This window comes from Notamacropus eugenii, chromosome 4 (assembly GCF_028372415.1).
Source record: "Notamacropus eugenii isolate mMacEug1 chromosome 4, mMacEug1.pri_v2, whole genome shotgun sequence".
NCBI classification, from domain to species: Eukaryota; Metazoa; Chordata; class Mammalia; order Diprotodontia; family Macropodidae; genus Notamacropus; species Notamacropus eugenii.
This window is the reverse complement of record NC_092875.1, coordinates 235,103,437-235,119,299: the sequence shown is the minus strand read 5'-3', so window position 1 is coordinate 235,119,299 and position 15,863 is coordinate 235,103,437. Positions and strand designations below refer to the sequence as shown.

General features: G+C 37.0%; 1 protein-coding gene across 8 annotated transcripts in view; it reads left to right on the top strand.

The window, feature by feature from the left end:
• The window catches only part of PTPRM (protein tyrosine phosphatase receptor type M), a 984,934-nt gene that overhangs the window by 742,462 nt on the left and 226,609 nt on the right, over positions 1-15,863 (top strand). For all 8 annotated transcript variants that reach the window (XM_072604258.1, XM_072604256.1, XM_072604255.1 and 5 more), the window contains one exon: positions 14,201-14,352. In XM_072604258.1, the coding sequence (XP_072460359.1) occupies positions 14,201-14,352 (152 nt within the window). The remainder of the gene's footprint in view (positions 1-14,200; positions 14,353-15,863) is intronic.

Sequence of the window (15,863 nt, the reverse complement as noted above, 5' to 3'; positions counted from 1 at the left end):
ATCCCAGGACTTACAGTAAATACATAATGTGGAAAAGATGTGATTCATAGGGTGGTCAAACAGCAGTCATTCCAGTGGGTCAGTAACTTCATGGGAGTTTGCAGACTGATTAGCAACACTGAACTTCAAGATTCTAAGATCATAGATTTAGATTGCAAAGGTACCTTAAAGGCCATCTAGTCTAATCTCATCATTTTAAATGTGAGGACACTGAGGCTCAGAATAGTAAGTGACTTGCCCAAGGTCATACAACTATCAGATGTCTCAGGCAGGACTCAGACTTAGCTCTTCCTACCTACGGGCCTTTCTTCTTTCAACTGTGTCACCTACGAACTTTCAATATGATCTCGCCGCATTTTTTGGAATGAAGGGTAGTTCAAGTATTGTAATAGATATTGGAGCTCACAAGATACACACATGTTGTTTTAATTTACATTTCCTTGCTTATGGGTATGTATTTTTCCAAGTGATTATTGGCGATTCATGTTTTTGAAAATTTTCTCTTCATATCTTTTGACAATTTATTCATCGTGAACGTTTACCTAAATTCTTGGGAAATATTTGACCAAAACCTTTCCTACTATCCTTATGGGTGGATATAAAGAAATTCACCCATGTGTTAGGATGATCATATTATGTGCATATTCAGAACGGGTTGGATGGTGAAACACAATCCTATTTAGAAGGAGGCCTCTAGTAGAATTCCTCAAGGCTTTGTGCTTCGCCCTGGGCAATTAAATATTTTTGTTAATGATTTTCAAATACAAAATTTGGGTGGCATGATTAGCAGATTTGTAGAACTCACAAATCTGGAGAGAGCGAATATGGTGCATGATGGAGGCAAGAGCCCAAAGAACTTCAACCAAGGAAAATATTGGAATGACAACCTTGACCTAATCTAATACAATGACATTGAATCAGAATAAAGATAAAGTTTGGACCTTGGGTTCTAAAAAACTGTCTTCATAAGTATTGATGGGTGCAGTTCATATGAAAAAGATTGGGGTAGGAGGAAACTGTAGACACTGAGTCAACGGTATGATGTGGTAACCAAAAATCCAGTGTAGCCTCACACTATTTTAAGGTGTGTGTTCATCCTTCGTTGCTGAAGAAGACCATGCCATCAGAGAAATAATGACATGACTTGCACTTGACTTTGTTTTGAGTGAGGGAGGGCTGTGCAGGTCACCAGCCTCACTTCTCCAGAGCCATCTGAATCTAGTGACCAGATATTCATTAGGATGACTGGAGATGACCCAGGATGAGGCAACTGGGGTTAGGTGACCTGCCCAAGGTCACACAGCTAGTGAGTTCAAGTGTCTGAGGTGAGATTTAAGAGACATTAGTCAAAACCAAGGCATTGATAGTTCTATTGCCTTTTGCTGTGGTCAGACCACATCTCCCCTTAGTAGCAGAATCATTGGATTTAGAGTTGGAAGAGATCTTCTAGACCAGAGATGTCAGATTCACATGTGGCCAGAAAAAGTCCTAATCCATATTAAAATGTATTTTACATGTTTAACAAAATATGTTTTACAGTGCTTAAAAAAATAAAAATGAAATATATATAATGTTAATTTGTGGTTCTCTGAGTCAGCCTGCAGGGAACAGGGATCAGATTCTGTGAATTTGACACCACTGATGTAGACCAACTCATTCATTTTGCAGTTGGACAAAGGAGTGACTTGTTCAAATTCAGCCTCAGACACTATTTGTATGGCCCTGGGCAAGTCATTTCAACTTGTTTGCCTCAATTTCTTCATCTGTAAAATGAGCTGAAGGAGACGGCAAACCACTCCACTATCTTTGCCAGGAAAACCTCAAATGGGGTAACAAAGAGTCTGACATGCTGAACAACAATAATTAATTCGGTAGCAAAAGCAGGAATTAAACCCTAGTTCTCTGACTCCAAAACCTATGCTTTTTCCAAACTATGTCACTACATTCTTTGGAACAGTATATTTACTTTTGGTGCCATACTTGTTTTTAAGCACTTTTTCTTTTGAGGCAATTGTGATTAAGTGACTTGTCCAGGGTCACACAACTAGTACATGTCTGAAATCAGATTTGAACTCAAGTTCTCCTGACTCCAGGGCTGGTGCTCTATCCACCGCACCACCTAGTTGCTTTAGTGCCACATCTTAAGCAAGCTAGAGAGCATCCAGAGGAGGGTCACCAGGACCACTGAAGAGCCCTGAGAAATAACTTAGGAGGAACAGCATCTTTTTCTTCTAATATATACATGCTTTCATGTGATAAAAGGATGAGACTTACCCTGCTTAGTATAAGAGAACAGAATTAGGAGCATTAGGCAGAAATTGCTGGAAGCAATTTTAGGCTGAATGGGAAAAAAAGTTTTCTAACAATTAGAACCATCAGAGAAAACTGGGGAGTCAGATTTGCAATAAGACTTACATGAACTGAAAGACACAAGGCATGGTCCAAACAGTGTAACCAACATGGGAAGAAATCAGAATTCTGATCAGTTTAGTGACGAATCTTGACAGAGACAGAGTCAGAGAGAGACAGACAGAGAGACAAAGACAGAGAGGTAGAATAAAATACAAAGAAGATTCTCTCCCTTCCCCTTCCGTTGCATTAGTGCTGTCTTCTGTGGTATCTTTGTCTTTGTTGGATGCCAGACACCAGCTCCTCTTGTGAAACAGCTTGTGTTTGCTTCCTGGGAAACGTACCAAGAATAGCTGTGCTTTATACCAGGAAAGGGAATGCTGGGGAGAATAATAGATTGAATCCAAAGTGAATGGAGGTTGTAATAGTGACAGAATTTTTAGGATGGAGAAAAACCAAAATAAAATAATAAAAATAAAGAGGGGAATAGAAGTATGTCTGGGAGAAAGAAAGGCAAATAAATATATTAATGTGTATAACTACAGATATATTCATAGATGTATTTTGCAGGCATATACATATATACACACACACAAATCTAAATATATATATGTATATATATACACATACATAAACATATAATGCAGTCCATATCTGGACAGATGTATATGGTTATATACATATATCACATGTATATACATGCACTCGCACAAACATATGTCTGTCTCCCAGATTCTGGCAGATTGCTGAAAACTGTTTTCTGCACTAAATTCACATTTTTATTTTAAGGTATTCATAAGAGGGGAGGAGATGTAACTGGCTTCTTTGTGTTAACATAACATACATCTCTCACACTGATTTGGCCTCTGATTTCTCAAAAGGATGAGAGTTATTATTGCTCCCAAAAAACCCACCAAAACAAGCGCATTCAATTCTGGATGTGACCCAGTTTGTGTATGCAGTTAGTACAGTGAACACACTATCACAGCATCATATTTGTAATGGTGTCTGATTCAGAAAGGGCAGTCTGGACCCCCAGTTTTGCCCCCTTAGGTTTATATCCAGCTCTATCATGAAGCCGGTGACAATCAACAGGCAATTATTAAACACTTACTGTATGTCAGGCATTGTGCTAAGTCCCAGAAATTCAGACAAAAATGAAACAGTTTCTGTCCTTAGAGAGCTTACATTCTAATGAGGAAGATTAGCATATACACATATGCATGTATAATTATTACACACTATGTACAAAATGAGTAGTTTGAGAAGGGAGGGATCTGGTAGCTGATATAGGGATGATCATGAAAGGCTTCAAGTAAAAGACTGCACTAGAGATGAATTTTTAAAAAAACCAAGGTGTCTGAGAGATGGAGGAGGATGAGGGAGTGAAAGGGCACAGAGGTATGGGACATGTGTGAAGATCACTTTAGAGCTCTTGGAGGGGAAGAATGTGTTAAAAAGACTGGAGAAGTAGGAGGGAACTTTAATTGTCAGGCAGAGGAATTTATATAGAAGAGTTAGGAAGCCACTAGAGTTTATTGAATTGGGAAGCTAGCAAAGAGAATAAATAAAAGATTTAGCAGAGAAGGGCTTTTATGTGGGAGAAGGATTAGACTTTTGCTTCTTGGCTTCAGAGAGTAGAGCTTTTTGACACTGGGGAGAAGTTGAAAAGGGACAAATTAAGGCTTAAGTTAAAGAAAAACTTCCTAACAATTGTCTAAGACTCAAATGGACTACCTTGGGAAGTAGTAGGTTCTGCCCTCCCATTAGAGATCTTCTGAAAAGACTATAGAAATTTTATTTATTCATATATATGTATATATAATTTATATATAATATAACATGTTCATATATAATGATATATTTATAATATATAATTACATACTATATAAATTATATGATTTATATTATGTATAATTACGTAAGCATATATTATATATAATAGAACTTGTTTTATAAATTACATATACTTTATATAACATATAAAGCTCTTTAATGTTTTCAAAGAGTTTTAAAAATTTCTCAACCCTAGGAGGTAGGTGTTATGATTATTCCAATTATATAGACAAGGAAACTGAGGCAGATAGATGTTAAGTAACTTCCTCTAGATCACACAGCTAGTAAGTGTCTAAGACTGGATTTGAACTCAGGTCTTCCTGGCTTCTAGTCTAGCACTCTATATCTACTTTGCCACCTATCTGTTCATATATGTGTCTACGTGCATATGCATGTGTATATACACATATACGTATATGCAGAGGTATTCCAAATCTAGATCAGACCAGACTTGAAGAACTAATTGTTAAATTTTCCATGTGAGCATTTACCTTTCAGAAATCAGCAAATACTGTAAATGAGGACTTGATTTATTGTTTGGTTGATTATCTAGACTTGAGGAAGTGATGGAGAAAATGTTAGTAATGCAAATTAAACTTATAAGTCTGCCTTGCATACATTTTTAGAGAGCTGGTTATTAAACACTTACTGACACACCATATGAGTCTGTGTGTGTATGTGTGTGTACACACATACACACACATATACACACATAAATACCTACACCCCTATGATTGAATGAACATTTGTCTGATGTTATGGAAGGTACTCAGCATGTCCAAGACAGAACTCAATGTCTGTGGTCAATTCTGTTGAGAACACCCACAATTCTTCCAGTCTTCCAACTTCTTAACCTTGGTATCATCCTAAGCTCTTCATTCCTCCCGATCTCGCATGTAACTCAATTGCCAAATTTATCTTCTTTGCTTCTGCAAAATACCTTGCATCCACACTGTACCCTTTCACTCACTCATCCTCTTCCATCTCTTTGAATTCCTGGTTTCCTTCAAAACTTACCACTTGCCTGGATTTTTACAACAACCTCCTGCTTTGTCTCCCTGCTTCAGGTCTCTCCTGACTCTAATTCATCCTCAGTACAGCTGCCAAAGTGGTTTTCCTAGAGCACAGTTCTGTCGCTATCACCCCTCTGTTCAAAAAATTCTAGTAAATTCCTATTACTTCAAAGATCAAATATAGGACTCTTTGTCTGACACTTATACTCCTTCACAATCTGGCCTCAACTTGCCTTTCCATCCTGTTTCCGCATTGCTCACCATCATTTGGTGTAAACAAATCGATTCTCTTACTGTTCCTCCTACGTGACCGTCCATTTCCCATTCCCGTGTCTAGCACTCATTCCCTCTCATCTCTGGCTCTTCAGGATTAGTTAATATGGTACCTTCTCCATGGTACCTTTGCTTAGTGTCTCCTTCCTGCCTCTGCCCCAAAATTTACCTTGTATGTATTTATTTTGTTTATTCCTGTGTGAATACAATATTTTGTTTTCTCCAGCTAGATTATAAACTTGAGATCAGGTACTGAATGCTTTTGTGTCTAAAATCCCAGCAACTGTGCCATGGTAGGTGCTTAATGAGATGTGTTTGTTTTTTTAATCTGTAGAGTTGTGAGTTGGGTTACATGTCCATAGAAGACCCTATCAGCCCTAAAGACCTCATTGCTATTATAGCATTTTTCTATCAGTCAGGAGTCAAAATTAGATTGCTATAATGGGGAAATGGGAGTCAAGTAGGTAGCACAATGGGTAGAGCACTGGGGTGGGAATCAGGAAGACTCATCTTCATGAGTTGAAATCTGACCTCACACACTTACTAGCTTAGTGACCCTGGGAAAATCACTTAGCCCTGTTTGCCTCAGTTTCTTCATCTGTAAAATGAGCTGGAGAAGGAAATGGTGAGCCACTCCAATATCTTTGCTAAGAAAATCCCAAAATGCCAAAAAAAACCCAAAACTGCAAACAAAGGATTGGACATGACTGAAACAGCTCAACAACAAAAATGGGGAAATGAGAGACATATAAACAACTTTCGAAAGAAATCTTTGATTTTAATAACTGTTGCTTGTTGTATCAGTGATTTCTTTTTTATTTTCATATATCTATGAGGTTTGGGGTATACAATACATGGCATATCATGGGAGCTACTCATGTTTCAAGATAAATCGCATTTACCATAACCTGAGTAAAGTCGTCCCAAGAGTTATCCACGCCTCCTTTTCCCTTTTTGCTCCCTTAGCAGCTACATTGCTCACAATTTGTTGGACAAGTGGTCCCCTGGCAAACTTAGAATATTCAGAAAGTTTAACAAACCTCATCAGTTGAATGTGGAAGACTGTTCCAAAATGATGTGCATTTAAAATTTTCCTCCTGCTCTTCTGTGCGTGTAGTTGGTTAGCATGTCACCAGTATACCAATTTAGTGTGGCTGCAAAATAACATTTTTGAGACCATTAAATTTCAATATAATGTAAATATGTGGAATTCAGCCACATAAACTGACTGTGAGCAGGGACCCACTATCACTAATGTTGTTTTATTCCTATTTTGCCTTATCACGGATTTTACCAGTGTTGGGTTTTCTCCATTCTCTCTGTGTGTCTTGGCCCCTCTGGATTCATATTGTCTTGCTAGAAGAAATAAAACTAAACAAAATATCACTAAAGATGCATTTGTTATTTCTACCAATTGCATTTTTATTGTTTAAAATCTTCAGCTTGCTTGGCAGATTGGATTATGTGAACACAGGGGCTCCCAGTTATTTCCCTGATGACAGCTATTTCTGTCAGGCAGAGACCTAGCAGGACTTGCCTGCTAAAGATCAGGATGACGATTGTCCATTTATTGGTCATTTATATACCATACAGTTGGATGGGCAGATTGTGAAATATGATATGTGGCTACAAAAGTTCCTGCTCTCCAGGAGGGTGCAGGTTTAGAAATAGGAGAAAGAGGGGAATAATCAGGGAAAAAAATGGAACTCCCAAGGAGTTTCTCAAGAAAAAGAAACAGGTGAGGGAAGGTGGTGAATAGGGAGATAATGAGGGCCAGTAACAATGACGTTTTTCTTGGGGTTAATGCAAGAACTTTTCTTCTTAGTTTGTGGTATAAATTTTTAAAGGGTGACGTGATTTCCATATTTTTAGGATCCATGGTTTTCTGACTTGGGGGACTGCCTTCCCCAAGGCAGAATAAGTAACCCTTGCATCACAGTCTTAGAGAATTTCATTAGCTGGAAAAATCCTCATAGTATGCAGCTAAATTGCAGATAAACTTTTAGAACTTCAGGAGACTGATCTTCAAATGTGAGTCCATCACTGGGCCCACATTTGATGCTTTTCCAGACTGGTATAAAACTTGATAAAGATTGCGTCCTGCTGATATAGTCTTCAGTAACCCAAGGTCAGTTATATACTATGATGAGTTATGTGAGTGGGACTCTAAGTGGAGGACAGGTTCAATTTATCAGAAAAAAAAATGCAACTAAAAGTTTATCTAGCTTAATTAATTAACTTAATTTTTAGTAACCTCTTGTGGCAACGGAACAGAGCACCCCTACATGAATGACATCGTAATGCATTAGCAATTGTCACCATTCTTTCAGCTTCTTTAGCAAAGCATCATAAGACCAATGAGTTAAGCTATAAGGTGGCAGCAACCTAGTCAATGAATTTTCAGAAAGCTGCATAGTTCAATCCCCAGCAGAGGGACAGCACCTGGTACAGTACCCTCTACATGGTCAATATTTTACAAATATTGTTAGAATTGAATTAATTCTGTGTCCTCGTTTCTCTTCTTTTGTAATTTAAACAGTAATACATTTCTACTTTGCTTATTTGTAGTACTGCATTAAAATTTGTATAATTTAGCATGCTTAGTGAATTGGATACTCTAGTTATTATAATAGTCAGATTAATAGAATGGTACTATATGTACCTAAAAGGATGAAAATGTTTCAAGAAACTTGTCATTGTTGTTGTTCAGTCATTTTAATCATTTCTGACTCTTCATGACCCCGTTTAGGGTTTTCTTGGCAAAGATACTGGAGTGGTTTGCCATTTTCTTCTCCAGCTCATTTTTTTTAACAGATGAGAAATTGAGGCTAACAGGGTTAAATGATTTACCCAAGGTCACACAGCTAGTGTGTGTCTGAGGCCAAATTTGAAATAAGGAACAATTAGTCTTCCTAACTTCAGATCCCACACTAGGTGACCCACTGTGTCACCTAGAATTAAAATATAGGAAAACATAGGTACTGTATACTGTAATACAGTAGTAATACAGGTAGTAATATTTTTACAGCACCTGATCCAAGGATTTGTTCAAAGGAATTTTGAGAGAATCAAATGAATTAGCACATGTGATGCTCTTTGCCAACATTAAAGTCCCATATGAATCCCACCTGTTTTTATAGGCTGTATTCTGGACTCTTCTCTTCTCCCCCTAAGCTATATTGTTTGATGATCTCATCAGCTCCCATGGATTCAATCATCTGAATGAACGGATTCTCAGATCTACCTCTCCAGCCATAACCTTTCCTCTAACCTCATCTCCAGCTGGTTTTTGTACATCTCAAACTGGATGTCTCATAAACATCTTAAACTCAACATATTCAGAACTGTACTCATTCTATTTCCCCTCAAGCCCTTCCATCTTCCAAACTTACCTGTTACTGTGAAGAGCATCATCATCCTTCCAATCACCCAGGCTCACAACTGAGATGTCATTTTCAATTCCTTATTCATTCCCTCTCACCCCCATGTCTAGCCTGTCTTTGAATTTTGTTTATACCTTTATAACATCCCTTGTATACGCCTTCATCTCTCCTCTGGCATTGTCATCATCCTGGTGCAATCCCTCTCCCCCTGAAACCCAGACAGTTACTATAGCTAGCTGGTTAGTCTCCCTGACCCAAATCTCTCCCCACTCCAATCTATCCTCCACTTAGCTGTCAAATTGATCTTCTTAAAGTGCAGACAACCATGGCCCCCTCTTATTCAGTAAACTCCAGTGTGTCTCTATCATCTCCAGGGTCAAATATAAAAACTTCTGTTTGGTTTTTAAGGTCTTTATAACCTGTCCCCCTCCTACTCTTCTAGTCTTCTTATACCTCCACATACTTTGTGATCTAGTGATTCTGGACGCCTTCTTCTTCCCTGCAGGGAACACTAAGTCTCCCAGCTCCAGGCATTTTCACTGGCTCTCCTCTGAGCCTGGTATTCTTTCCTTGCTAATTTTTGCTTTCTGGATTCCTTAAAATTTCATCTTTTACAAGAAGCTTTCTTTTGATCCCCCATAATGCTAGTAGCTTCACTCAGATGGTTATCTCCATTTTACCCTGCATGTATCTTGTTAGTATGTAGTTGTGTTCATTTTGTCTCTTCCATTAGACTGCGAGCTTCCTGAGAGAATGGACTGTCTTTTGCCTTTTCCCCCCATATCCTAAGTCCTTTATACAGTGCTTGGCACATAGTCAGTGCTTAATAAATACTTTTGACCATTTTAATGCAAATTAAATTTCAGCTTTTCATAAAGAAAATTCAAGGTCCAAACTCTAATTTCCTGTTTAGTTTTGTGAAACTTGATGCAAGATTCATGTAACTGATGCTTAGCAATAAAGGACTGAAACATAGAAAAATCATTTGCAGGGATCTAAATATAATTTCAAAATATTTATTTATTTTTAAAGATCCATGGTTTAGGAGAAGTTTCAGGAATGACCTTGACCTCCCCACCAAATAGCAGTGGGCTTCCAACTTTCTGGTGATGAGAAAGTCCTGAAAGTATTTTGTATTTTTACATTCTCTTTAAGTTTACTTTAGCATTTTTTTATTGAAAGGCAAAAGATCTCATTGATAAATCCCTGTGAAAGTTGTTTCAGTATTGGTTGTGTTTCTACACACACACACACACACACACACACACACACACACACACACACACCCCAAAGTTTGCATTCTAGTAAGTTAGCATATGTTCCACTAAATTAGCTATTTTCCAGCAATAAATTAACATTCTCTTTCTGGGAGTAGCATCTGTTCTTTACTACCAACAAAACAAAGATCTAAAATAAGATGCCTCAAAAAGAATAATGTGGGTAAATCCATAAAGATTCATCTCTTGTTATTTTCAGATTTCAGTACTTTATACAATGTTCCTGAGTCGTCTGTAATAGTGGGATCAAGGACTTTCAATTTCTGCTAGCCCAAGGGAGCATTTTGGTTTAAGAAAAAATATCAATAAAGAACTCTCAAAGCAAGTAAGGTGATAGAAAGACCTGTCCTTTGTAGTATCCTGCCATGCTCATTAGTCATCAATTTACTTAAGAATTGTTTATTAAACATCAACTGTATGAGTAATATGGTCCTAGATGCTCTAGGGAAAGCAGAATAAATCCTCTGCTCTTGAAGGATTTGACATCTAGCTTGAGAGATCCAAAGCATAACCTTGTGAAATCAATTGAGAATATTTCTATATCAATTAACTAGCATTTATTAAACACTTGCTCTATGTGAGGCACTGTTTTAGGTACCAGTAATGCAAATACAGTCGCCAGATAGTACCTGTCCTCAAGAAGCTTATACTTTACTGGGTATAAATGATTAAAACTTACACAGGATAAATACACAGTGATTTGGTGGGGACAGGGAGCAGTAACAGCTGGGGAAATCAGAAAAGGTCACCTGAAGAAGTTAGTACTTGAGTTAAGCCTTAGAGGGAGCTAGGGAGTCTAAGAAGCATATATAAGGACCAGGAGAGGACTCCAGGCTTTAGAGATGAACAGGCTGTGCAAACATATGGAGACAAGGGATGGAATGCTGCGTAGGAGGAACAGCAGGCTTAAGTATAGGATGTCTGAGGAAGGAGTAACATAAACAAAATAGTAGTTTGGCATTTTAAATACTATATCAATGTACAACAAGAATGGGCAGAAGAAGGTCATTATTTTAGTACCCTTTCTGGTGATAAGTTATGACCTAGGCTTTAATTAAAAGGAAGTAATTGGCATAGCAATTATAGACAGGTTTTATATTTTATTGATGTCCACTTAATGTCAGAAACTTTATAGGAAGGTCCGTCATATGTTGTGTGGACCCTAGAGATCCTACTGGTGAACGCTTACAAGTCATACAGAATGAACAGGTATGAAACACTTGCAAACCGCATCACTGAAAGGAGCAACTACATCCATGAGACGGATGGGTGGTAAATCACAACACATGTGCTTAGTAGCTCTAAATTTATAGCTGTGAGTCTCTTACGTGACTGGCTTTGTGTAGAGGGGGAAATCCTTACAATGAATGAGTTCACAAGGTTCTTATCATGGAAAGAGATCTACAGTAAACTATTTGTCTTGGGATCATTTTTATCAGTGCTCACAGGTGGAGATTAGAAATGAAAAGCATGAGTTCCAATAGAACTTCTTTTACCATTGGGAAAGTAAAAAATGACAAGTCTAACTGCCTAAATTTTAAAGACAAAAGTCTGAAAACAAGAGAAGGATGAGGGGAGGGAATTTTTCTGAAGTTACATATAGCTAAATCTCTAATGGAAAGTAAAAAGGAGACTTTATGGATAAAGAAGGGTTCCATGGTCCGGTTTTGGAAAACTGACACTAATAAATCAGCTTCAAACATCCCTTTTACCAATCTGATAGCAATGAAGGAAAATCTGAGTTGTTTTAAGTTGCAGTTCTCTTATTATTAATAATTTAGAGTATCCTTTATTATTGTTGCTGCTTGGTTTTTTATTGCTTGCTTGGTTTTAAAAAAAAAAAAACAAAACCAAGAGCTTCCTGTTCTTAACCTCTGGCTATTTATCTCTTGGGGAATGGCTCTTGTTCTTACATATTTGTATCAATTCGCTATGTACCTTATATAACAGAAATTTGATATAAAATTTAGAAAATTAAATCTTTGGAGATTTCATATGGTCATTAGAATAATTTTCTACCTTATCTAATCCATTTATTACTTAATCTTTTTTCTTTTCCTGAATTGCTTAAAAACTAAACTTATACCTAAAACGGAAAACATACCTAAAATATGTAAAAATCATTTTTTATCACATTATGTTATATAAATTATTGGTGGTCTTCTAAGTTTCAATTACCAAAAAATCAACAGTTAGAACTGTTATGCACTTTCACATCCCCTATTACCTTATATATATAATATATAAATGTATACACACACACACATAAACATTCTTATTGAATGTCTCTTAAGTTAAAGTGAGTTAAATTGATTATAAATTTTTCATGGGTAGCTATATATGTATAGTGACCAGAGTTTGTCTAAGTTTTCTAAATAATTAAGGATGTGCCTGACTTCACAGCCTAAATGTACCTTTTATTTTTATATTTTTATCTGAAGAAGACAGGGCAGTCGTGATTTGCCACCCTTATAAACTCTTTCTTTGTGGCGTAGCTTCTTGGAAATTCGTCTGACCTGCTATGTAGATATCATCAATAGCAGCCGGTTGTTTAAGTGACAGTTTGGAGTAGTGTGCTAAGAACATATTGTCTCTCTTTTCAAATTATGTGAAAAGCCAGTTGTAAACTACAAAGCAGAAAGTGTAAGTTATTATGATTGTTCTAAATAAAACTTATAATTGTTCTGTAATTTATCAGTTGCAAGTTTTGTAAATCATTGTTTCATTTACTTAATTTCACTGTAAATTTAGCGTGTTTCAGATTTTACTCTATCAGATTTCTGGCGTGACTTTTAGATTCTACGTTGTATTTTCCTGAAGGGTGTGTTCTATGGCTTTTAGAGTCCCTTATACAAGTAATAGCTATGGGCAAATTTGTGCAATTTGGAGAATATATTATTAGTTCTGTTATTATAACTGTGCGGCCAACTGGGATTGCTCCGGAATCCAACTTTTTTTAGGTCTTACAAACAGCAGGTATTTATGCTAAATGGGAGCGTAGTTTTCAGATTTTAATACTGTTGACCGTTAATGTATATGTCTGTATGGAGAACATCAAATAAAATTTTGTTTTATACATATATGCATATATAAATGTGTGCATGTATATATACATGTATGTACATATATGTTTATGTAAATAATATTGTGGGGTAACTAGTGCAGTGGTTTGTACATGGTGAGGAAGGGAAAGGAATAAACATTTATTAAGTTGCTTTCTGTGTGCCAGTTACTTTGTTAATATCTTAACAAATATCTCGTTTGCTACAGTTGCCACTTAATATACATTTGTTAAACTGAATGTTTGTTGGATTATTTTCTTCTCAAGTCTGATCTCTTATTGATAAACATACCTGCATTCTACTTGAAATTTAGTTGTATATTCATATTTTTCATTTAAACAGCACTTATTAATCAATCATATATTTATTAAGTGCCAGGTACTGTGCAAAGCATTGAGGGTACAAGTACGATGAATGAAACACTCCCTCCTCACAAAAAGCTTACCTTTTAATGGAAAAAACAACAACTGTGTATTTTATATATATACATGTATATAACATATATGTATATATTATTATATATGGTTTAAAATTAATAAATGTAAACATATACAAAATGCATGAGGTAGTTTGGAGGGAGGGCAATAGAGGTTAGGGGAACGTAGAAATCATTCAGAAGATGATACTTAGGTTGCCTTTTAAAGGAAAACAGCGACTCTGTGAGGCAAGGTAAAGAGGGAGTGAATTCCAGGCAAGTGACATAGCTAGTACCAAGCCTCTGAGGCATATAATAATAGCTAGCCATTATATAACACTTTGAGATTTATAAATCACTTCACATTTTCCCACATGAGATGATATTTTTAAGATGAAAGGTAAAGAGAAAACCATTTTGGATGAATTTCAGAATGTAACAACAAGGGTATTGTTGAATGAGTGTATACCATTGTCTAAGTGTCTACTGTGTGCCAGGCACTATACTAGTAATCTCTATAAGATATGCAAAAGAAAATTAAATCCATCCAAGGGAAGCTTACACGTATATATATGAACTTTGTTTTCTTAAGGAAACTGGCCAAGAAGCGGAAGGAGACAATGAGCAGCACCCGGCAGGAGATGACAGTGATGGTGAATTCAATGGATAAGAGCTATGCTGAACAAGGAACCAACTGTGATGAGGCATTTTCTTTCATGGACACACACAATTTGAATGGGAGATGTAAGTTCAGAAATGTTGGCTTTAACCATTTCTCTTTCATTTTGGAGGGTCCATGATTGAGGAAGAGGATTTAAAAAACTCACCAAAACAAATCCCCTTTTACCTCTTTAATTCAGTGGTTTAGTTGAGTACTCCTGGAAACTCATCTCCCAGAGTTGCAAAACAGTCTCCCTAATGTAAAAAGCTGTCAGACTAAAGGAAATCTCTCTTAATAGCAACAGAACTGAGGCATTTTAGTCCTTTCTACCATAAAAAAGAGAACATATTATAGGAGACACCTGCTCATTATTTTCTTTATGACTTGGATCCTGTTTATACTGATGTGGTATAGGATATTACACAGTTAAAACCTATTCAAAAAACAATTTGCTGCAGGGTAATACCAAGTGTTTTCTTTGTCCAACAGGTTCTGGCATAATTATAAGGAAAAATTAGCTTGTTTATTTGAAGAATAAATAATGAATTTGTTTTTTCCTCCTAAGTTAGTCAGGCTTTAGCTGTACTACAGAGAGATAAATCCGTAAAAGGACTATATATCTATATGATTCTCTACTTCTACTATTAATTCATAGTTCTAATGAGGCACAAGTCCATTTCTGACATAGACTAGGTGGCTTTGCCCGCCATGTTTTATAGCCACAGATTGCAACCTCATCTTTGCTAACCATGTTGACAATGCATGTTAATGATCAGAAAGAGAATTAGCAAAGAAAAGGTGAATGAATCAGCACAAATCCATTAGTTTCTTTAAAAAAAACTGACTACAGAACAATGCTGTCATTTTGGGGTACAAAGGAAAGCATAAGTCCCTATGTGATCCTGTCCTTTGTTCTTAAAGGTAACAATCCTGAGGGTGTTCTGTTTGTAAAAAAATAGCTGTAAAGCTCCGGCTTCAGAGTATGCATGTAATCTATCCCTGGGCAATAGCCATAACTATTCCTTACTAATTCTTTAGTTCTTTCTGGTTCTGTGTACCTAGCCTGAATCAGTGTCTGCTGGATAGACTGCCCCTCTTCTTTCTTGCATGCATGGTTCACACCACACCACCCAAAGGGCACAGTGCGCTGGGTCAGCCTGCTCTTGCTTCTCAGAAGTCCATGTTTGTATTGTACCATTTACCACTCTGCTTCATACAGTTTTCTGCTCACCCCACCTACAGTAACCCTACTTCAGCTTGCCATGCCCGGACCATCTCAGTATGTCACTGTCACATATACTTCATGGATGCCTAATGCAGTCCAATTCTGGTGGGCATTTCTTAGGTGCCAATCAGTGAACTAGACAGCCTAAGATGATTTCATAATGGTTAACTCCCCATTAATGAAGGTGGTTTGTTGTGCAGATGACACTACTGATACCATCACATGTCACCGACAGCCTGTTTTTGCTCTTCATTTACAGTACCTATGTAGACTGTTTGGTCTAGGTGAAAGAGCACTGGGATAGGACTCAGCAAACCTGAAATAAGGACCTGGGGTCATGTCTAGGCAGCACTCCTCGTTACCCCCATG